This window comes from Sceloporus undulatus, unplaced genomic scaffold (genome assembly GCF_019175285.1).
Source record: "Sceloporus undulatus isolate JIND9_A2432 ecotype Alabama unplaced genomic scaffold, SceUnd_v1.1 scaffold_15, whole genome shotgun sequence".
Classification (NCBI taxonomy): Eukaryota; Metazoa; Chordata; class Lepidosauria; order Squamata; family Phrynosomatidae; genus Sceloporus; species Sceloporus undulatus.
The window spans coordinates 3,893,889-3,919,425 of record NW_024802937.1 but is presented as its reverse complement, the minus strand read 5'-3'; the positions used below and the strand labels follow the sequence as shown (position 1 = coordinate 3,919,425).

Genomic DNA, 25,537 nt, shown 5'->3' with positions numbered 1-25,537 from the left:
GTCTTTGGGTAGAAAGTGGGACAGGAGACAAGATCATATCCCCGTTACTGTTCCAAGTGCTGTTCCATTCCTAGGTACAATAGTATAGTTACAGCATCTCAGAAGATGAGGTATGCAGTATTTAGCTGACTTATTTAGCAGATAGGAAAGGAAAGCTGGAGATAGGTGGCCATCAAAATTCTGTGTTATGAACATGAATCAGCTCCAGTTTTGCCTCTGATGTAACACATGAATCTATCCTGTAGGGGTCATGAGTACCTCAGTACATGAAAGCAAAAACGACAGACATCTCTGCCAAAACAGAATTCTTCTCTGTTCTCACCTGTCAACTCATTTTCCCATAAGTGTCGAGGAAACTGTGTTCTGTTTTCCAGGAAACCCAGGAAACGTGTATGGGTCTCCTACCTGGAATACAAAGCTGTTAAGACTGGGTAAAATCTGCCCATTTCTCCAAGCTTTTGGTGTGGGGGTGGGGGTATTATGTACAGTTAGGAGACAAATGTCGTTTCATTCCCACTTCTATTTTATTCTAAATTCAAGCACAATGTCAGAGTAAGTACAGTGGAAAATCCTCACTCCAAACATGGATCTGAGGAAATAGCTCAAGTCTACGAAAGCTCATGCTACCAACTTCTTTCTTCTTCTAGTCTCAAAGGTTCTACAAGATCCCTTTGTGTGCTATCTGTAACAGTTTTATGAAGCACAAGTGTTAATAACATAATTGATTGTCACTTTCAGGAGTTTTTGAACTTAATTTGTCTCTGATCTCACAATCTACAACCCTACCAAGAACCCTAATAATGATTACTGTATATACTAGGAATGAAAAGGGCAGCCATGAAAGCCCTAGACAAGATCCTAAAATGTAAAGATATACAAATTAATAATAAAGTTAGAAATGTCCAAGCCACTGTATTCCCCATCACCATATATGGATGTGAAAGCTGGACAGTGAAGAAAGTGGACAGAAAGAAAATCAACTCATGTGAGATGTGGTGCTGGAAAAGAGTGCTGAGGATACCATGGGTATCCAAAAAGACAAATGAATAGCTCCTTGAACAGATCAATCATGAAATCTCCTTGGAAGCCAAGATGATCAAATTGAGACTGTCATACTTTGGCCACAAGAAAAGACTAGAATGCTAGAAAAGGAAAGAGTAGTAGAAAGAGAGGAAGTCTGCATGCCAGATGGATGGATTCAATCAGGGAGATGACAAAAATGAATTTTCAGGAACTAAGCAGCGCAGTGGAAGACAGGTGATCTTGGAAATGTCTCACCCACAGGGTTGCCATGAGTCAGAGTTGACATGAGGGCAGTTAACAACATATACAGTGGGCCATTGGTATCCACTAGGGTTTGGTTCCAGCACCCCACCATGGATACCAAAATCTGTGGATGCTCAAGTTTCATTAAATACATTGGCATAGTAAAATGGTGTCCCTTAAATAAAATGGCAAAATAAAGGTTTGCTTATTGGAATTTTGTTTACTGGAATCTGTGGATAAGGAGAGACAAATGTACTTGTCCATCAAAACTCCTGTTGTGATAAATGTATTGCCCTTCAGGATGCCCTAGGATTTTTGGTTATTTTTACTGCAACAGACGAACATAGCAACCCCTCTAATTACACACTGTTCAAGATATTAAGATTTTTAGTCTAACATAGAGACTATTCCACCATATAGCTACAACTAAGATGTAGAAACATGCCAGCTAACCAAATTGCCTGATGTGACAGCAACAGTGGTATTCCATTGTAGAAAGCCCTCTACATACACCTCTGTTTCTTGTGTAGATCAGATCCCATAGTTTAAGTTTTATTTACAAGAGAAGCATACATGTCATGTCCTTATAAGCATAGAAAGTTATTGCTTGCTGCTAGTAAAAAATATCCTTGCCCTGAATTCACTACTTTAGGTACATTTTCTACCCCTCCTCCCCATTTTCAATCTCTTTCCATTCTTGTTGTGTCCTGAAGTATTGATATACTACATTTTACATTTCTTGGTACTGTAAAAATATCATAACCACGTGAAAATACAGTTATTTCTCCTTGTTTTTAAGGACAGATGTACAAACATCTTCCTCCTATACACGTCAGATGTTTTGTTATCTGCATGTCTTCAGCTATAAGTCTGCTAAACCTATTAGAGAATTTGCACACACAAAATTTGAGTTGCAGATCATTATCCTGCTATTGCTTAATTACAGATGGCTTTAGCATATTGCTCAGTTTTAGATGGCTTCTTAAAAACAATTTCCCAAACTCTGCTTTTATTTATACTTTGTTGTTCTGAAGAACAGAAGAACAATTACAGCATCAGTTTCTTCTTCCGTATCTTGTCTAGTTTGCCACGATAACCAAATTAGGCAAACTATGATTAGCATTAACAAGAATTGTTTTCAAACTATAATCGTATATTATATGCAATCATGCAAACATTAAAACTGTACGTAATCAAAGTAAAGTGTGAATAGTGTGGTACTAAACCTGTTTAGTCCTAACCATAGATTTCCTGATGGTTTTAAATCTAGAAAATGGAGAACAGAATGCAAACAGAGTGACTGGAAATGTGTGTGAGCTCATGAATTTGGTTTTCCAAATTATGACTTGGAAAATTAGGAATGTGACTTCAGTGGCAGGAATATGAATTAGGATAATAAGAAAAAAAGAGTGTGCACATATACAGTGGGCCCTTGATATCTGCTGAAGTTTGGTTCCAGGAGTGGATACCAAAATCTGTGGATGATCGATCCCCCTTAAATACAATGGCAGAGTAAAATGGTGTCTTTATATAAAATGGCAAAATCAAGGTTTGCCTATTGGAATTTATATATATTTAAAGTAATTTCAAGCCATGGATGCTTGAATCCGTAGATAGGAAATCCACGGATAAGGAGGGCTGACTGTATATTGAAGCAGAGAAATTGCAGGAATAACAAGCCCCTTCCCTGAAAAAAATCATCACAGTGAGAAGAAACAGAATCATATGAACATCTCCTCTAGCGTATAATGATTGTGATTTCAACTATGTGGAGATTCAGTTATCTATTTATGATTTACAGTTGGCCCTCAACTTTCATGGGGGTTAGAGGTGAATGGATGGGGCTGGCCACATGCGTGCTTCCTCCCTTGCTCACTCACTGTCTCATCCCCTTCCCTGTCCATCCATGCAAGTGAGCAAGAAAATGCATGTGCACCCTTCACTGTGTTCCCTCATCTCATCCCATCCCCTTTTGTTCCCCATGCATGTGAATGAGAGAGCAAAAGAACTTGTGTGTGGCCAGGCCCAGCCACCCAACCAGTTTGATTTACTTCCAGTGACACTGGTATTATTGAAGTCCCTATCAAATGTGGTATAGTAGAGGCAACAACAAATACAGTAATCTGCAAATAATCAAATCTGTGAATGCTTAATCCATATTAATGGTCGACTGTATTTTTAAAAATGTGTACACTGAATTTAAAGTCTCTAGTGAACTCTTGAGGTGATTTGCAAAGTAACATAATAAAAATGAAATATTTGAAATTAAACTTTTAAAAACAATCCAAAATTGAAATTCAAAGATTCTAAAACCCAGACAATAAAAGCAGTTAAGTTTTATAAAAAAAAAATCAATTTTAAAAGTCTGAACAAAATTTAAAAATAATAAATAAAGGTAGATATAAAAAACCCAGATCTTAAAAACCTGTTTTAAAACATAACAGGAAAGGGGTTAGATTGGTTTCTCACAGCAGAGTTGTCTGTAGTGGTAGAACCACTTTTGTGCCTACCAGCCTAACAAATCTAATTGGTAAAACAGAAAATGGGGCTCAGAGCCTTAATGCCTTGTATAGGCATTAAGATAGGCTTGTATGGATGAGGTTTCTTACATAACTTGCCCCATTCTATTTATGGCTTTAGAAGTAATTACCAGCAATCTGAATTGGGTCCAGGTGTACACTGGTTATATGTCTCAGCAGGCTGGCCTGCACAAACAACTGGAGCATCTACATTCTATACCAGCTGAAGTTTCTGAACTATCGTCAAGCATAGCCCCATTTAAAGTGCATTACATTAGTTCAGGCTAGCTATAACTAATACTACATGGATAACTGTGGTAAGGCATGAGTTCTTCAGACAGGTGTGCAACTAAATGTCTCTTTCCTCTTTATAAATTATGCCAATTTTAAAATAACCTAAAACTACACACCTGGTTCTTCAGGGGATGGATACAAGTCCCATTCAACCTTGCTCGAATTGTGCTATCCAACCCATGGAATTCAGCCTTGCAGTGAAATCAGCGTCACCACTTTTCTGATAAAAGCCATGGACTATGATAACTCAAGGCTTACTTGTTGATATAAGTCTCCCAGATAAACCTTTTTGAAGTATTATCTATTTGTTTACTTTTTTCAAGGTTAATATGCACTGAAAAAGTATGGCACAAGAAGGTTTGTTTGATACAACTAAAACAGATTTCACCCACCTTATCAGAGACAAGAGGAAGACGCATACTTTCCAAATGCTTGCCCTGCTTGCTGAAGACAAAATAGCTTTCTTTGGATTTGGGGATTATAAAATGAAGCTGTATCTCTTCTCCTAACATTGAGGATGAGAATGTAAATGCATGTAGCGTGGAGTCAGACATCTACATGCAAGGGAGAGAAAGAAATTATAATCTGCTAAGGAGTCTGCATGCCAACACAAATCATGTCTGGGGTTGTGGGGATAGATCATCAATGCATGGGCAAAATAGTTGAATCATCTTACAAAAGGTAATGTATTAGTTGAAGAATACAGCTGAACTGGGTACATTTTCTCCCAAAATTCATTATTTTCACATTTACTGTATTTTTATTACTTGCTATATCAGGTCTCACAAAACTTTTACAGCTGCTATTTTTCATATTGTTGTATTAATGGATATGTGACATGCTAGTAGCAGTTTTACTCAAAAGGATTTTATTTTTCTGAATTAAGAACAGAAGAAATTTTATGCTGGACCTAACCAAAGTCCTATCTAGTCCACCCTTTAGTCTGCACAATGGTCAACCAGATGCCGAAGAGCAGGACCAGCACATCCTGGTCCTGTTTTCCAGTAACTGTTACAGAGGGTTTTAGTGCCTCCAATACTAGAAGTAATAAATTCCTGTGACAAGTAGCAGCTAATAGCCATCCCCCATGCATTTATTTACTCCCCTTTCATAGCTGTCCAACTTGGTGGCTTAATTGGGAAGTTATTCCCAAAACTTAACTATGTATAGTGTGAAATGCTTTTTAAAAAACCTCTTCTGTATCTCCCATAACTCAGGTTCATTCGATGACCCTAGTATTACTGTATACGCGAGGGAGAACAATGTTGTGAATGCACAAGTGATAGAAATAATCTATATCTGAAATTTCCTCTTGAGTATGTGCTTGTGATGGCAAACAATTCTGTGATGAGAGACAAAAACATTATAGGATCCAAAATATAACGCAGCAGCTTCCATCCTTTAAGGACAGCTCTGCGGTACAAGCTTACATATTGGCTTTACAGCACTAAATTGTCACAGCATCTTTAAAAGAGTCCTGAGAAATGGGGCTGGTGAGGGCATTAAGTTACTGTGTTTCTGTTAGCGAGATCCTTGGTTCCTCTGACAGAATGATAAATCCTACAATCAACAGGGCAAAAATACTAACAGTAAAACTTCTTAGGCAAAAACATGGCGAATGCTCATACCAAAGCAGAAGTATTTATATCCATGTATTGATGGCACTGTTCACAGTGATGGAATGTATTGTAAGCTGCATACTTTGTCAACATCATAGATACAGTATTCCGTTTTCTGGGTTCCTCAGCTTTGATTTCTTTGCTTGGTTCTGCAAAGACAACAAAAGAAATCAGCCAACAGATGTGTAAAGTCATGCTAATAATCTTGAATCAGGAATCACTCTGGAGCATCCAATGAAATCACAAGAAAAACAAGTGACACATCTTAAGATACTCAAAATAAAGCCTATTTATTGAACAAGTTTCAGCTTAAGGGTGCTCTTAAGGCAGAGGTAGTAAGTGTCAGAGGCTGGGGTCTGCATTAACCCCTAGAAGACCTAAAAGTCATACCCTAATCACAATCACTTGTAAAATAATTCAATTCCCCCCAAATTCCCTCTAGGATGCCTGAGGGCACTTTCGTGGCCTTTGGGGGATGCTCCTCTCCTGCATCTAAAATGGCCCAGCAAGGGGAATAAAGCAAAATGTTCCACACACTCCCCAAAAGAGTCATTTGAGGGGTATAAAAATGAGATTTTTTGGGGGGGAGAGGAACATAAACATTTCTGAGAGGCCACATGCACTTCACAGGCCATGTTTTGCGTACTCCTATATTAAAGCCTTCTTCAGAGACTATGTAGAATCACACACAAAGACAACACATAAATGCATAACCTCACATTGCAGAAAAGTATTATTGTATTTGTACATTGCCTACAGCAGGGGTGGAAAAATGGCAGTCTGTGTGCCACTAAATATAGCCTAAGGCTATATTTATGGCCCTCAGGGCCCCTCAAGTGATAACAATCTCTTTTTGCCATTTTCTTTGTTCCAAAATGTCCTCTAGGGCAGGGGTTCCAACTTGGGATGCCCACATCCCCAGAAGGTGCAAGATGGGATTTCAGGGGGTGCAACAAAGACAGGCTTTTGTCCTTGAGCTCCCAGTGTGCCTTCAGAAGCGGTATTTTGTGATCATGTTGCATAGATAGCAGTCTTGCTATTTAATCAAAAGGAGAGAACTGTATAATTTACAATAGTTTACAATTTTTTTGTATAAATTAGAATCCAATTACTCAGTTTAGATTGGCATTTTATGCACTGAGGGGCTCTACAGACTGGCACTTTGTGCCGGCCTGTGGGCGGAGCCATGGCACAGTGTCTGCACGCTGGATGCTGTTACTCCTCCCCATCATGTCATGATGCTGCGCACCCTTCTAGACGGCGTGTGGATTCATGGCACGGCCCTGGCACTGCATCTAGGCAATGCAGCACCAAAAGGGTGTCAGAAAGCTGTGCCGCCTCAGCTATGATGCTATTTAGAGGGCACAAAAAGGAGCCAGTTTTTCTGGCTCCTTTTTGTGCTTTCTAGGGGCTGGAATGGTGCTGCAGCATGTGGTTGCTACGGCACCGATCCAGCCTTTAAAGGGGCAGCTGGATGCCATCCATCTGTCCAGCCCCTGTGGTAAAAGCTTATTTTTTAAAGTTCTGTTTGTTCACCCATAGTAGTATGTAGTTCAATCTGTGGTTTAAAAATTAGATATTAGACTTCTTCATCTTCACATGTTGTATTAGTTTTGTAGGGGGTGTGAACCTTAAGTAAACATTTCCTAGGATCCAGGGCATAGAAAAGGTTGGGATCTTCTGCTCTAGCGAGTGTGGAGGGCATTTTCACCATGTCTGGAGGGCCTCTAGAAAAATGGAGGACCTTAAATGTCCTACATTTTGGGCTGAGTTTTGTCCTGCAGTTGTCCTACAGTTTGGTCTCAAATTTGTCCTACATTTTATCCCTGGTAATAGTGGACAATTATGGCAACCCTACACAAGAGTCATGTTTGCAAAATTTTTCAATATTTATTTATTTATTTATTGCCCCCAAATGATCTCTAGGGCATGTAGAGATATTTCTAACATGTTTTAGGGTCCTGTGGGCTAATTTATGTATATGAGAGATTTTTTTATTCACTTCCTATTATTAAAAAAGGCCTCTCCTTGGTTTAAAATGGCCCCAAAAGATGGTGAGAATGCCCCTTAATGTTGTTTGTCCATTAACTGTTGTTGATTCCAGCCTTGATCCGTAGGGAGAGGCAGTTAAGAAATATAATAATTTCCCCTAGAGGGCATTTAGGGGGAAATGGGGGGTGCAGGAGAAGGTTCAGTTTAGTAGGTGGGTGGGACCCGCCAAGGTTAAGTTATGGGGAACTAACGTAGCCTATAGCTTGAAACGTCAGAAATTTCTGAATTAAAAGGCTTCAAACCACTAACTGAGAAAATGAGAACATACAAAGGCTGCAGTGTTTCTATATCATGATCTGACAGTAGAAAAAATATAGCCAACATTCAAAGGCACATGGATGTATCTGATTGATGTTTCTGAAAATTCCCCCAAATTTATAAGAGTGGAAGTAGGCAGTTTCCTCATTTAAACCTCGAGAGACCATTTTTTTAAATCCACTCCATCTCTATTTCCAGCAGGGATGTTAGCCTTTATTGCCCAAAATATAAGGTTTGTTGAAGATAAATATTGTTGCAAGAGGTGGCTCACCAATGGAGAACCTCTTTTGTTGTTCTTGATATTACAGAGGTTCCCTCTATATGTTTTTTAAGGAACTGGGTTGCTTTACCCACATAAACATTTTGACATGTATTTTGACATGATATGATGTAAATTTTGACATTTTGACATGACGTGATGTAAATAACAAAACTAGTGTTGTAAGCAGTAAAGTGGTGGAAAATGTGCCTTTTTTGTTACTGTGTAACATTCCCAGATCTCAGGATGTGGCCCCTTTTCTCCAGTTTTGAGGGCATGAAACAAGAATTGCAGGGTAAGAACCCTACCTTGTAATACCTACTATTGAATACTCACACAGACATAGATATCCACTCCCTAATAGTAACTGTTGACAGTTCTTTTCAAAGCAGAGCACAGGAAATTTTATTTGGTTGGACTACAACTCCCATGTTTTCTTAAAAAGCAGTGTTTCTGAAGGTATTAAAAATAGCTGGGGAAACTATGGTTAGCATCTTATTAAAGATGCTTGCATATGTCTTTCTTTGGTTGTTGCAAAGACTGGTATTCTCTTCCTCCTTCTGCAATGACCAAAGCACTATCAGGTTTCATAATTTTGTTGCAATAGCCTTTCCCCACAACCATTCATAGGTTGCTGGAGAGGAGGGATTGGAGAAGCATCTGACTACGGGGGAGGGGGGGGATACAGAAGGGGAGAAAGGAGTGCTGAGACGCCACCCCTTTCTGCCCACCATTGTTGCTGTAGTGACCGCATGGCGCCAGCAATGATGCACAGAAAAAAAGGAGCCACGAAATGTAGCTCCTTTATGAGCCGCTGCCAAGGCTTCATTAGGTGGGTCTAGATGCACCCCTCAGAATGTATCTGCTGGGGTTTGGTTCCAAAACCTCCCAAAATCAGTGGACACTCAGGTCCTATTAAATACAATGGCAAAGAAAGATATTGTTTCTGATATAAAATGGCAAAATCAAGGCCTGCTTTTTAGAGGTTGAAATAATTATTGCATTTGGCCATTGACCATTACAACTTTTGGGCATCTTGAGATTTGTTTTGTTTCTCTTGCTAATTATTGAAACATATAGAGTAGTTGGATCATTCTATTGCTTTCTTAGGTGTTCTGAAAGGCCAGAGAGTAGGAACACCAAAATCAGTTTTCACTTACCTTGTTTTATTTTTTGCAGCTGTTCTGTATACACTGGACTCATAAATATATATTTAGGGTCATGTACACTTAGGTCAAAGGTCATTTTACTGATTATTTCAACATCTGGCCACTGATCATTGCTAGACTGGGCAACTTCTTTGTCATCTACATGACCTCAAAAATAAAACGTACAGAGTAACATCAGTGTTTAACTTTATACTCACCACAAATATTATTTCAATACTGTAATTTATACAAACACCCTGAAAGATAATGACTACAGGCTCAGGACAAAGAAAATAAAATAATTCTACATGCATAATTATTTTAGGTAAGCCATTACCAGAATACATATACGTGACCCCTAGATTTAAAAACAGATTAAGGCAATTCATAGATAGTGGTCTACCATTTAGAAGTAATCATAGTGGTTAAAGAGAGAATTTCAAGATAATAAGCTGAGTTAACATCAGGATAGCTGTCACCCTCATGATCTTGTTTCACGCTTACAGCAACATCTGAATGATCACTACTGGAAAATGGACTATTAAAGCTTTTTGTAAATCACTAAGGACACTCACATGCTGACTTCTTGCTAAAGACATCCTGCATGTTTAGATATGATTTTTTGGGCACGAGGGCTATTGGTAGGCAGGACTGCAAAAACATCTGGTTAGATCCTCATAGCCAGATATGAAATGATGATATCTCAGTGCTAAGATTCACTAGGGTCCTGTGAGGGTTATGTGCTCCTTATAACCATTTCATGTCTGGCTATGAACATGTAGTCAGACACATCTGCTGACCACAAAGCTCAGAAGAACTGTGCAGAGCTGTTTCTGAGGCTTTTTGGCTAGTTGAGGGGATGGTATGTCACTCTTTCTAATGTAAGTCCACATGGCAATGTTTATTTTCACATTATATCCTGAATTATACTATTTCATAAATGGAATAATGGCCTTTTATCATGTTCTTTTGTTGTTGCTGTTATTGTTTATTTTGACAGCTTTTTATAGTTCTATGTAGTTATACTGGACTATGTATTTTGTATTTCTTAAGGTATCTTTGAATAATTTCAAACCACCAAAAGATGGGCATTGAGAAAGTTCAGCAAGTATCTCCAAAAATCACTTCACTTTATAGTGAGTTGTTAAATGGAGATAAAAAAGAATGTTAGTCAATGAAAACTTGATTTAACATCCATGCATATGAACATATCTATACTAGAAAATTAAATTGACTTCCCTCTTCCAAGAGCACTCCAGAAGCTTTATCCTTGTGAGAAAGAACTACCCCTCTGGAATGAATATGGGCCTTTGGTACTTACTGATATTAATGTCTTCCTCATCATACACATCCACCTCCAGCAATCTTATTAGCATGCGAAAAAGAATTCGTAGGAACTGTAAATAAGAGCCAGTTTTCCCAACCTAAACCAAAATCAAATAGAAAAAAAAACTTTCAGAATGTATAATAAAAATTGCAGCCCTCTGTAAATTCTCAGACCGTGAAGAAGTTTAGAGCTAAAGAAATCACAGCTAGCAATTCTATGGCCTGTTACAGACTGACAAAATAAAGCTGCTTTGGGTCTCTTTGGAGGTATGCTATTTAAATGATGCATGCATCCTAAGCTGCACCAAAGCTGCACTCCAGTGCTTAGGAATGGAGTGTGGCTTTGGCGCGACCTCCGGACTCTTAGAACCCCATGCATCATTTAAATAGCATACCTCCAAAGAGACCCGAAGCAGCTTTATTTTGGCAGTCTGTAACAGGCCTATATCTGTTTAAAATCTGTTGTAAAGGTGAGTCCACCACACTCCAAAACAACATATTCTACTCTCGAACGCCTCTTACTGTCAAGAAGTCCTTCCTAAAGTTTAGTAAGAATCATTTTTCTTGTAATTTAATTCCACTGGTTCAGGTCCTACCCTCTGGAACAGTACAAATTGAGCTTGCTTGATATCTGCATGACAGCCCTTCAGATATCTTCTCTTCTAGGCTAAACATAACCACTTCCTTCTACTGTTCCTTCTACTTACAAGCCTCTTTTTACTATTTTGGTGTCCTTCCTTTGGTTACATTTCATCATCCTAATAATCTTTTAAAGTCTGACCAACGCAGAATCGAGTAGAACTATTACTTCCCTTTAAGTAGACACTATACTTCTATATTTATGCATTTGATTTGTCCTGCCTAAATGTAGAACCAGCATATACAATCGTCCCTTCCCTTACGCAGGGGATCTGTTCTGGACTCACCCCATAAGGGAAAAAATGTGGATGCTCAAGCCCCAGTCAAGCCTTTTCTGGAACGCGGTGCTTCAACTTCTAGTGCAGCTTCAAGTGTATGCTGGAAGCCACATAAGGCACACCCGCGTATGACACGGGCCCACTGTATATACTCAGTGAAATTCATTTTATTAATACTGGCCCAGTTCTCCAATCTGTTACAGTCATTTTGAATTAGGGAGCCCTGGTGGCACAGTGGTTAAATGATGGTACTGCAGCCACTACTTACAAGCCACAAGATGTTGAGTTCAATCCCAGCCAGGGGCTCCAGGGTTGACTCAGTCTGGCATCCTTCCAAGGTCACTAAAATGGGTACCCTGCTTGTTGGGGGCAATTAGCTTACACATTGTAAACCACTTAAGGAGTGCATAAATGCACTGATAAGCAGCATAGAAATGTACTTGCTACTTGCTATTGCTATAACCCCAATTCCATCTTCCAATGTATTTTTGATGTCATCTGCAAATCTGATAACTATGTCCTCCTTTCCTCCATCAATATTGTTTATAAAGATATTAACTCACCTAAGACACCAGCACCACCATTCTTTTGTTGCTTCTCTTTGGTAGGATGAGGAGCATTCTTTACACATGCCTTCCTTTGATTCATCTCATCATTTGCCCAACTGAGCCTCCCCTAGCAATGTCCCATTTATGCATATGAAGACTATTAGGCCACTCTGTGTCTGGAGTCTTATTTCATTGGAGCAGGAATTTAGATTGAGGGTTTTCTGCACAGGCCAAAAGACCCATGTTCCCCCTAGCCTCCCGCCATCCACATTAAATAATGCAAATCAAAATCCTGGGGCTGATCCTGCCAGACCGGATGTGGATCCAGTGGATATGGCCTGATCCCAGAGTAAACAGGGTAATTTGACTCCAGGGTTTGACTTGGAGTTTTCTGGAAACTTCATGGCAACCCCCAGCTATTTAGATGGCCCCCTGTGTTCTTTGTGGTGCCATCACTCATACTCAGGAGCCCCCTGTCACCATGTCTGATGTAGAAATGAGCTGTGGCAGCGGAGGGCTTCTAAGTATGAGCGACAGAACAGCAAAGTGTGCACAAGTAGTAGGTCTCAACATGGTGATGGGCGTGTAAACACCTGCCCATCCCTGTACTGACCTGAGGATCAACATGGGGAGTACCGGAGTCAGAATAAATAAAACAAGCTTCATTTATATACCGCTTCATACCGCCTAAGTAGTGTCTAAGCAGTTTACAACTGTAAGCTAATTTGCCCCCAATAGTCTGGGTACTCATTTTAGCGACCTTGGAAGGATGCAAGCTGAGTCAAGCTTGAGCCCTTTTGCTGGTCTTGAACTCGCAACCTTATGGTTTTGAGTGAGTGGCTGCAGTACAGGCATTTAACCACTGCGCCACCAGGGCTCCTGTACTATCCTAGCCCATCTGCTCAGCCCCTAGGTGATTTTAATCAATCAATTTATCTTCTTATTTTCAGGACAAATTACAACATACATCCATTAAAATAGTATCAGTTCATCCAGTTCTCATCCCTTCACTGCTTAGTATCCAATACTATAATTTGCCAGCACAAAACAAATGAACACAAACACAAAAATTTTACTTTTGTTCAACAATGCAAACAGATTTTAGTCTTCTCTCCCAAAGGGCTTTTAATCAGTTTGGAAAAAAAATTACCAGTATCTTTCCAGTATATAGACTTTATGACGCACTCCACCATGAATTCTAAAATGAAAGTTTCTCTCCCTAAGTAAGAACTAAGGAAAAGACTATGGGAAATTGTATATGGGCAGTAATGAACCAATAATTACTTTCCCAGGAGTTACCATGAACTTTGGCCTTGTCTGCATTGCAAAAATAAAGCCGTTTGACACAAGTCTGGGATTTGTAGTTTTGTGAGCCATGTAATTTTCTTTTGAGATAATAATAATATAATATTTATTTACTTATACCCTGCTTTTCAGCCAAAAGGTTATCAGAGTGGCTTACAAATTGTTAATTGGACATTTCCCTGCCCTCGAACAGGCAACAAGAAGCTTACATAGAGTTTGATGGCATTTAGCAACAATTGAGGTGAAACCTGGGGGTGGAATGAGGCTGTTCTGATACTGTGGTTCTTGAAAGATCTGATGAAGTTCAAAAAGCTTGCTCCCTATTTTTAAACAGTATACTTGCTTCTGACAGGTTCCGCTTGTACACTTATAAACATGCATACAAACATTATGAAAACACCACAAGTCTCCAAAATGCACATATTCAAAAGAAATGAAAGCCTACAGTATTATACCTAACTTCTACCACACAGGACAACTGAGTATATGATATTTGATATTAACATAAGACTGTAAATGGCTTTTTTCAGCTTTCATGGTTACATAGCAGCAAAGTATAAAATTCATTCCACATCTATTTGTTGACAGTTAGATGTGTGCATGTTTTCATGTTGGCACTAATATCTACCTTCATTACCAAGGCTATTTCCACCTACACATGAATTTCAGATAAAACCTAAAACCCAACAGGCAGTTCATTAAGACCAAAGGAAAGGAATAGACTGGAAACACATTTGAAACCAAATATGCCACAATAGGAAGTAAGCAGAAGCAACATGATTATTTATAAACAGGGCTGCTGTACATGTGCTGGTCAACCAGGAGTCAACACTCTGGAAATCATGCAGGTATCATGTGGCTTCATCATGCATTGGCTTCCAGTGGACAGCAGAATTAGAGTAATGTACAGATGGGCATGGAAAATCATGCAATAATGCACTACTAAGTCTACCTGCAGTTTTGAACTCTTTCCAAGGCATTCTGTGAGGTAATTAGCAGAATTAGACAAACAGATAAAAATGAATGTATGGAAGAAAATACTTCAAAGTATCTCAGTTCTTCCAGTAACTATTTTAGCATGAATTTTTATATCCTAAACCCAGGCCTGAGTTTCTAACCATTTTGGCCCACTTTCTTTACTAGCAGAGCCAAACTACTCTTTCCATTTACCTGTGGAGGTCCTGTCAGAAGTAGCCGTCGCGGATGAAAGCTTCTGATGCCAGTGGTTTCATTGTGATTACTGTAGTCTGCATGGTGTTGCCGTGCTGCAGTCCACTGCCTATAGTACAATGACTGCTCTTCACTGCTCATGTCCTTGTGCAGCACAGGCCGCAAAGAGCTTACCCAAGACACATCGGCATGAGGCAAGAGGGAAGAAGAGAAAGGCGGGTGCCCACTTTTCTGTGGGCCCAGGAGGCAGTAGGCAGCTTTAGACAAAATCACAATACGGGGTAAGGCCACACGCAAGGCGTTGTGTTCCTTCATAGTTTGGCTAGACCACCGGAATGTCTGACTGACAGAAGAGGATGCTGCTGACAATTTTGAAGTGGTACTGCTTGCTATCTGGTTGCCTAGAGAGTCACATTCTTGTTTCAAAGTCTCCCCAGCAGCAAAGGCTTCATTGACTGAGCTATTGGCAACATTCTGGAAGTTTAGGGATGATGGTGGCTTCTGAGATTTGTCTGTGGCACTGGAAGAGCTCACACCATTTTCTGCTACAGAACCTAAAATAAAAGAATAATTAGCAATAGCAAGTATATTTCTATTCTGCTTATCAGTGAACTAGCTCTCCCTAAGCAGTTTACAATGTGTAAGCCAATTGCCCCCAACAAGCTCCTCTAGGATCGAACTTACAATGTTGTGGCTGCAGTGCCAGTATGTAACCACTGCACCACCAGGGTTCCTCCTAAGAAAAGAAAAGCTGAACAATATCGTAATAAACTACAGTACAGAGTATAGTCACTCAGTTTCCACCCTAGAATATTTAGAACACAATACCACAAATAATATTGTTCAGTTCACACTATGGGACTCTGGCAAGCTCTAATACCCAGGAGATGAAAAGGCTAGTGGCTAAATACAGAGGCAGACAGGCAGACAGATTTTCTGCTGTACCATTTAATGAATAACAGAGTAAACTTTTTAGCATGTACTGTTTTAAATATTTTTAATTTATATTGAAAGCTGCTTTGGTTGCCATATTGGGGGAAAGGTGGAATATAAATCAAAGGTATGAAGCAAGCAAGATATGGGCCAGAAAGCTAGGGAAGCATAAGGCTGCCAAGCCCAAAGGTGGCACTGCCTCCCTCACACCATCTTCTCCTACTTTTTCTCTACCTTTTAGGGCCAATGTACTTGCAATTTTTTAACAATAGTTAAAGGATCATGCAAGATTCACATGATCCTTTCCTGCCCACAGCTAGCACCAGTCATAACAAGGATTAACTCTACCTAGATTTTGCGGTTAAGGAGAGTTTGAAAGACAACCTTCTCCCAATCACACTTAAAGGATTAAAGCATGAGTCCTAAGAGATACACAGCAGGGAACACTTTACATGGAGCTCTCTTCTTCTGTGTAGCATTACGACAAGAACACATACATCTTGAAAGACTTTGATGCACCTATTTACAAAAACAGGGTTCCTCTCCAGGAAGCAATGAAACCCAAAAGCTGGTGCGGGGGGGGGGGGTGCATTTTGCAAAATAACCTGCAGAATCTACTATAAAATGAAAATTACTAAATCATTTCATTTGTTATTTATATTTATCATTCCTTTCCTCCATGAAGTTAAAGGCAGTGTGCACAGTTCCCCCTGCCACCCCCATTTTAAGAGGAAAGTTAGACAGCAACAGTATGACTATCCCATGGTCATCCAATCTATGTCATGAATGATTAAGTATATGAATCTGGGTCTCTTCAGTCATAGTTTCTACAACACTCTTGTTCCAGTATTCTTCCTCTGGAGGCAATGAAAGACTAGAATGGCAGGCTTGCCACTGAGCTTCACCTTGCTACTCAGCCTACATCTATGGCAACAGTCTTCTGACATGGACAGATGTAATCACCATTGCTCTCTGAGTTTCAGTCTACAAAGATGGCAATTGTAGACTTAGGCCACCTCGGTGGGGGAGATGAAAAATTAGGTTTAAAAAAACAGATGGTATTATATTTTTCATTGTACTAAATTAGAAAGATATTTAATCCTTCCACCTACATTCAAGGCTAACTTTTCCAATTCTGGATTTCTGCATAAAGAGGCAGATGCCCATTGCTAATAATATATCTGTTACTCATACACAACTGCTATTGAACAGGCAAAGGACACCATAATGGCCATTTGCCAATCCCTAGCTGTACCCCTTCCACTTTTTCCACCTCCTCTCCTGACTTACCTTGAAATCAACAGTCTGGATCACTTTAAAGTCTCACTTCCACCACCTTCTCCTTTCTCCTTCCCAAGGATACAAAAAGGTGTATCTCATTCCCATGTTTCATTTTTGTCTTGCAAAAATTGCAAGGCTTTGCACTGCTTTGTCCAAGTTGTTTAAAAACTGACCACTTAGCATCATCTAAGACAAACGGTATTCATTGACAATGGCAGCAGTAAAAGGTAAAATAAACAACCAACCTGAAGTTCCAGTCACAGCACTGCTGTTACTGTGAGGTCTCTCCAAGTCAATCGATAGCTCATCAGCATCATTCTCACCAACGTTGGCCTTCTCCTGCGCCTTCTCACTAAGGTCAAGGGCCACAATAGGCCCTCGAATTGCTTCCTTTGAAACATAGCAGCATGCCAGTCCTACTTCTTGTTCTAAGGCAGTGCGAGTTAAATAGCTTGAATCAATCAGTCGAAGATCACAGTATTTCAAAGACCTGGAGAATCAATATATAGGGAGGGAGGGGGAGTTGCATTCATTCTGTTATCCATTCTCCATGAAGGTATGAAAAAAGAAGGACCAGTTACCCATACCAGAGAAGGGAACTTGGACAGGATAGTTAGGCAACCATATGGGTTTCTCAGTTTGCTGACAAGTCTTATTTCATCAGGTTTCTCCCCATTCAAAATTTCCCCTGGATTTTACATTCCAGAGTATCAATTTTTGATTCTAGAATGGCACTGAATAGCACAGTTATTCAATTTGTAAATTCTAAACCTTGTTCTGACAGATGCACTTGCTCAATTCATGCTCATTATTTCTTACAGATTATGTGTGCTCTGCCAGATGTGTGCTTTGGTTATATCACAATGCAAAAAATTACCAATGTAATCAGATCAGGTCTATTTTTTGTAGGAAGAATTTGATCACTACACATGTATCCAGTAACTGAATTGTAGAAGAAAGGGGAATTCAGATGCAATGGTAGTATCAGATGTAGATTTCTTGTTTGGGTGAAATTTAAGCACTATAACATAAATCCAATTGTTAAGTCCCAAACAGACAAATGGAAGATCAACACTTATATAAATTCCATAAATTACTTGGGCATAACAATCTGATTTATACCTATATGTATACATTGCAGGGTATCAGCAAACTGTACAGAAAAAAAGAAATATGAACTAAAAATTTCAATAAAAATGGATCTTTCAACATTAATATGAAAAATTATCAAGTTTAATTAGAAGGCTGATAGATGATACTGTGGGACAGAGTGAGTCTATGTAGAAGAAATGAAACAGAACAAGCAAAACCTAGTCTTATTGCATATGAAAATCATAGAACAAGCACAAATGACAAACTAACATCAGATTTAATGAAGAGAAAACATCCTCTGAAACCAGTGCCATCAACTTTAGCAGTAAAGGTAATGAGGGTAAAATTATGACAGCTGCTATGGTTTCTTGGGAGCAATTCTATTTGGGAGAGCCAGAGTGGTTTAGTCATTTGACTGTTGGACCAGGGTTTGAATCTACAGTTGGCCATGGATATCCACTGGGGGACCTTGAGCAAGTCACACTCTCTCAGCCTCAGAGGAAAGCAAAGACAACCCTCCTCTGAACAAATCTTGCCAAGAAAATCCCTTGACAGGTTTGCCTTAGGGTCACCATAAGTGGGAAGCAACTTGAAGGCACACAACAACAACAACAACAACAACTTTATTTGTGCTGCCTTTCTGTGCTTGGCTTGATGAATTATCTATATTAACACTGTTGGTGTGGCAGCAGCAGAAGACAGAGAGCCTCCCTTTTTCAAACCTGAGAAGGAAGTGAATGATTGCTGGTGGTCTGCTGATGGATCACAGCCACTTGTTCACTTAAAATAAAGACATGGGGAAATTGTGAAGTTCTATTCATTTGTTTCTGTGTCGTATGAAGGGGGAAACCATTGAGAATGGATGTAACAAAGATAGCACAATCTTGCTGAGAAGACTGGTCCATGGATTACCCTTCTCAAACGATGAGCAACATGCTTTGCTTTCCCTCTAAATCTTTAAAGCAACATTTTTTCTTAGCATCTTTGCATCTTAGCATCTACCCTTCTACCATGAAAAGTTCTTAGTTTCTACAGATTGTTAATCTCTATTTTATTATTAAGGAATGTTTACTTTGCCACCTCATATCACAACAGCTCAAACACTCCTCTCATTATCTGAGGCTAGATGTAGGAAGGATATAAGAAAATATCTGAAAAATGATGAAAAATATGTTTGTGAGTGTCAAGAAACCCTGACAAGAATTCTAGACTAATGAGAATATTCAGGACTTATTCTGTGCAAAATCTGCTGATTTCCACAGAAAGCAACAGTTATTTGTGCAAGAAACTGCTTTTTCTGTGCCAAAATAATATTTTTGCATAGAAAGATTTCCTGTGCAGAAAATGCTGTTTCCTTCATAGGAAATGCAGTTTTCTGTGCAAAACAAACACACATGAATATTGTGCAGAATAAGTCCAAAACTGTAACTAGCCCTCAAGAACTGAATGGTTTTCAAAGACTTTCTCATATCAGGAATAAAACTGCTAACATTACTCATTACATCCTTTGAGTAGAAAACTAGGGAAGAATTATATCCCTATCTGATCCTGCAAACATATGGAATGAGGCAGGTGGTTAACTGGAACAGGCTTAGCAATGTGGAATGCCTATCTATTAGCGTCTTCTTAAGGGAGACTCACCTGGTGCCAATGATGATGTCATTCTGCTGGAAGACAAAGACTTATTTGCCAGTTTTTAAACATGTAGTATCAGTTGTACAGTGGGCCCTTGGTATTTGCTGAGGTTTGATTCCAGGACTGTCCAAGGATACCTAAATCTGTAGGTGCTCATGTCTCAGTATATGCCGTGGCATAGTTAAATGGCCTCCCTTATATAAAATGGAAAAATCAAGGTTTGCTTTTTGGAATTCATAGATTTTAAAAATATTTTCAAACCATGGATACTTGAATCCATGGATACAGAACTCATGGATATGGAAGCCCAACTGTATGATGATTTAATGTGTTTCAGTGAAGCTTAACACTGATTTTTTACTTTGGAGGTTATTGCACAGAAAATCCACTCTGGGATAGATGCAGGTTGTAAACGGCTGGAACGGATGTTATCACATAACTGGAAGCCTGGCCAGTAGGCAGCCCATATTCAACCCAGGCTTCTCCAGCAGCTTTTCAAGAATGGGAAGATCCCAGCCCAGGTTGGATTACGGGCTGCCTATTCTCCAGACTCCTAACCTGCGTCTATCTTGGCATGAATTCCTGTGCCATAATCTCCATCATGGTTTTGTTACTGAGAGTGATTTAATGTTTTTATATTTTCATATTCCTATTTTATAGGCCTGTTTGTACACAGAATAGTTTGTACACTATTCTGCTGTAGGGCTGTCTAAAAGAACCTGTGTAATTGAATAAATTGTTTTTTTGACCAACAACAATTTTCAAAACAAATGTTTGTATGAATCATTTTTCAACCTAGGAAGAAAATTATAAATGTGCCACTCAGTATTAACAGACTGGAGCTTAAAATAATAATAATAACAACAATAATAATAAAATGTGAGATTATGCAGATATTTTAAGAAGTTTCTAAAGTAATACTTGAACTATGGATTAACTCAGATCATACCTGGGAAATGTTTCTCCTAGTGGGTCTTTGCCACTTAAAACAACAATACAAGGCAGACCTTCTAAATCTTGGTATGTATGAGGAAACCAATCATCCTGTTCATTTCCTCTCCATGCCTGTGAGAAAAGAACATCCAGAAAGCTTGGAATCATTTCTTCAGTTTTATTTTTCATACATTCTTTATTTTTCATACATTCTTCCCTTGCAGGTATCCAAGTTAATTTGTTTCCTGGAAATAACAAGCTGCAGAGTCTTTGTTCTCTCTTGTAGATTTGAATCTCAAAAAAAATCCAGGCCTGTCAAGTAAGAATGTTATTCTATTTTGAATTGAGAGTACTGCAGACTGATTGGATGGCTTTGGAACATTCATAGATCTCCCTGCATTAGATAAATACCTATGACATGGGGAAATAAAGGTAATATATTGGGAAGATAAATGAAGAAGAAAATTGTCACTTGTCAGGAATGGGGAGGGTTATTTCACATAAAAATAAATAACAATAAGGAAATAAAGTATGCACTGAGATCCTTTTTAAAGTTTGATGAATAACAGTTTTTCACAGTGCAAAGACTAACTAGAGAAAAGCAACAAGAACCAATCACTCTATTAATTTTAGTTCCTTTTATATGAGAAACTGTGTGTTTGTGTGAGTGTGGAAAGAAATTCACACAGTATTTCATACAACCAAAGATAAATTAAAATATCAGGACAAATAAGGGATTTTCTTTTAAAAAAAACAAAAAATAAAAGCAAGCCTGATATTTTTGAGCCATCGCTTACTAAAATATTTAGTAGGGAGAAGACCTCACTGAAAGCAGAGACTTATGTCTGAGCAAATATATATGTTTCTGTTGTCACTGGAAAAAAAGGAAACAATGCAACTTTTGTTGGTCATACAAAAAAATTCCAAAATGCTTTTCAGTGTTAAAAATCTGCCAAGTGGCTCTGACCATGGCCAAGTCACACTCTCTCAGCCTCAGAGTATGCCTATGGCAAACCCGTTCTGAAGAAATCTTCCAATAAAACCCCATGATAGGGATGCCAGAAGTCAGAAATGCCTTGAAGGCACACAACAACAACAACAAAGTAGCTCTTACAGATGAAATATAAAAGCATCACCTGATAGCAACATTTCCATACCACTTATCAGTGAATTAGCACCCCCTAAGCAGTTGACAATCTGTAAACCAATTGACCTCAACAAGCTGGGTACTCATTTTAGCAACCTTGGAAGGATGCAAGGCTGAGTGGACCTTGGAGTCCTCCTCAAGGATCGAACTTACAACATTGTGGCTACAGTACCAGCATTTAACCACTGTGTCGCCAGGGCTCCTACTAGGGTGCCACCTGATAGCTCCTCTTTTGAATGTCTGCAGATGATAGAAATTGGAAGAATCCCCCCCCCTTTTTGGGACTACAGCTCCCAAATGCCCTAGTTCATGGCCATGTACGTAGCATGAAATGAAGGGAAATAGTAGGAAAGGATAATCTTCACAGAGGTAGAAGGATGGTTCATTCAAGGCTAACCTCTGTATCATATCACTGGAGTCTCACATTTATTGTTACAGCCTCAGCACCTCCAGGTTGTCCCGTTTGTGGGTGAAAATGGTGAACTGCCTCTTCTGGAAGCTTCCAGAGGCCCTTCCACACTACACAGATGTAGTGCTAGGGTTCAATTTTAACTGCCATGGCTCCTTCCTATGGCATCCTGTGGTTTGTATTGTAGGGGTACATTAGACCTCTCTCGCTGAGAATTTTAAATGTTTCTCCCTGAACTTCCAATTTCAGGATTCCACAGGGCAGGATCACGGCAATTAAAAGTGGAACCATAGCACTATGTAGTGTGAAAGGATCACAGAATAGATTGCATGCCCATCTGCTCTCCTTAACATTAATAACAATCAAAGCCATTTCTAGTTCCTGCCCCCATTTCTGCCAGTCTATGTGGCCCTTGGATGGTTCTAGCCCCACGTCTACCACAACTGCCCACTCCTGCTATAACATGCAATTGAAACATGTGAAAAGAACCATATCATATTTTGAATGATGAGGAGACTGTATACTTAAACTACAACAAGCATACAACAAGCAAAGCAGAACACCCAATGACATGTCTGTTAGAAAAAAGAAGCTGAGTCTCACTACATATAGAGATGCTAATGGAGAATAGTGAGCTTAACAATCTCTTCTTGAATATGTGTGCACCTTAAGAAAAAACTAGCAGTGACAGTTTCCTTTCCTAGCTATCCAATCTCCTCTCTGTTATATTTTCTCCCGCTCTCTCACCCACTCATACAAATGGTGTGAATCATGAATCATTTCTTTTGAGGGGAAAAAATAGGTCAGAAATTGAACACCTAACAGCAGATCAATGAGTCAATATTGTGTTCTGCATTTTAAGAAGTTTCCACTGTGAAGAGACCTGTGACTAATTCCTTTCTCAGGGCTGGGGATCGAAATTATTTCTTCTATTAGAAATCTACTTCTTTCTTCCAGTAAGACAGCCTCGTGTTCTGCACCTCAACTAGAAAGGATAACAATAGAAATTGGATTATGCTACTGGGTTAATGCACACAGTTTTCTGCCCAATAGGAAATTACTGTCTTATGTTATCATACTCTTGTATGCACAGACTGAGTTCAGATGCAGGAAATAAAATACAATCACCCTAAGAGTATATGTGTGACTCCAGATTTTTGCCAGTTTAGGTTTGCAAATCTCATGAGATTGGAATGATAGTTATAATAAACTGTAGGTAGACAACTGTGGAAAGGTATGCAGCCACATTGGTCCCTGAGGAGACCTTGAACAGCCACCCCTCCATTGCAGTCACTTCTGCAAAATAAATAAATATACAAATAAATAAATAAATAATAAAAACTTTTTATATGTAGCTTTTCTGCATATTTATATTTCATTTTTTCCATGTGGTGTAAAGAGAGTAAAAAAAAAGGACCAGGTATTTTCTTGCATTCAAAAACACAGGTTCTGCATAATAGTCAAACAAAATCAAAACAGCCTTTGAATTATGCTAACCTTTAATCTCTTCACAAAGTGCTTGGCAATAGTAAGCTCTGATGCCGGGTTCCCCAAGACGATCTCAAAACGATACTGCAGGCCTAGTTTATCTCGTGCTTCTTGCAGCCGCTCTTTTGCCAGCATTGCCAACTGCACAGAGGGAATCCTAATAACTAGCATGTGGCCACGGCCATTCTTATCCTTGCCAGGTGTGGTGATGATATCATCCATGATGCTGAGGATCTCAGGTGTGCTGTGGTCCCTGAGTGAGGCCATGGTGGTGAGAGCCATTAAAGCTTCCAGATACTGCTGAATAAGCAGATAGCAGCGGATCACCATGCTGTGCAGCCTGGGGTACCTTGAAAGGAATATAGTTCTGTTTTAATCAGTCATAGTAAAATATGGTGGTCTGAAATTAGGTCTAAACCCCAAACAAGAAGAAGAAGAAAGACTTATTTATATTACACATCACTTGGAAATTGATAAAAGTGCTTAAAAAAACAATCTCAGGTTGTATCTACACTGCAGAATTAATACAGTTTGACACTGCTTTAACTGCCATCGCTCAATGCTATGGGGTTTGAAGTTTTTTGAGATATTTGGCCTGCTTTGTCAGAGAGCTCTGGTGCCACAACAAACTATAAATCCCTGGATTCCTAAGGATGGAGCCATGACAGTTAAATTGGTGTCAAACTGCATTAATGCTGCAGTGTGGCAGCAGCCTTAGATTGTATAGCTATCAGGAATAGAAAATGGGCCAAATAATTATAATCTTGCAATATAATCCACATTGACTCAAAAACTAATCTCACTAGATTCAGTTGGGCACATTTCTTAGTGTGTTTGAGACTGCAATGTAAATCAGGCAAGTACCATCCCAGGGTAAAGACAGAGTGGAAGAGATCACTTGAAGACTGAATGACAGCAACCTGTTCCTTACGTAGTGACTCAAACTACAAATTAAGAATCTCATTCTACAGACAAGCTGTAACTGTTAAATGAACAATGAACACGACATATGAAACTGTCAGTAGAAAAGGAAGCCTGCACATTGTTGCTACACTGTGTTTCAGTAACTGCTCCTCTGGGAGATGGCTGACGTTATGCATTCTACTCACAGCATGGATCCTACTCATATGAAGCAGATACTAAATGTATGAAGAGTGATGTAACAAAGATGTCATTGTGAATAATTACAGACTTCATGTCCAACTTTATTAGTTTAATCAAGAATCTATATTGAATTCTGTTCAGAAATATTTCCAAAGTTCACACCTGGTGACTTAGTTTATTGCTCATTGATGTTTTCACTGTTATTCATTTTGTGGGATGAGGATCTTAGACATAAACATTTGATTTATAAATAAACAAGTAAGTAAATAAAATAACATTGTTCTTGAAAAATTATCAGTGCCCATGTTGTTTTGCCAGAGGCATTGATAAAAAGTTAAATTCTGCCAGTCTCTATTAGTGTCAGAACTGTACTACACTGGGCTGTAGGAATGAAAAGGAGATCTTAAAGAAAATTAGACATGATGGAGGATTCTAATTTAGTCTTCCTTCTATGAGATTAGAGTTGGTTTTTTTTTAAAAAAAGACATTTCAAGAATAAGAACATGAAGAAGGAAGAACAGACATGCTGGCTCAAACCAGAGGCCTGTCTAGTCTGGCAACCTATTATCAAAGCAGCCATTACATTGGCAATGGAAAAATCACAAGCAGGACATAAGTGCAATAGTACAGGCTCTCTTACATTCACCAGCAAATGATATTTGGAAGTACTTTGATACTGGAGGGAATATACAGTAATCAGACTGCTTGACATTAACAGACCCATCCTCAAATTAGTGGGGACCAGGTAGACGAAGGACCATCTATGATCATACTGTTGGTTTGTTAACATCCCGTTGGAGACCAAAGGATACCCTTATACCAAGGAACAACCAA

General features: G+C 39.1%; 1 protein-coding gene across 2 annotated transcripts in view; it reads right to left on the bottom strand.

The window, feature by feature from the left end:
• Positions 1-25,537, bottom strand: part of LOC121917339 (GREB1-like protein) — a 135,118-nt gene that overhangs the window by 24,322 nt on the left and 85,259 nt on the right. For both annotated transcript variants that reach the window (XM_042443238.1, XM_042443239.1), the window contains 8 exons: positions 23,609-23,948; positions 20,572-20,687; positions 17,141-17,385; positions 14,682-15,235; positions 10,737-10,839; positions 9,428-9,583; positions 5,708-5,847; positions 4,472-4,633 (listed from right to left, as the gene is read on the bottom strand). In XM_042443238.1, coding sequence (XP_042299172.1) covers positions 4,472-4,633; positions 5,708-5,847; positions 9,428-9,583; positions 10,737-10,839; positions 14,682-15,235; positions 17,141-17,385; positions 20,572-20,687; positions 23,609-23,948 — 1,816 coding nt within the window. The remainder of the gene's footprint in view (positions 1-4,471; positions 4,634-5,707; positions 5,848-9,427; positions 9,584-10,736; positions 10,840-14,681; positions 15,236-17,140; positions 17,386-20,571; positions 20,688-23,608; positions 23,949-25,537) is intronic.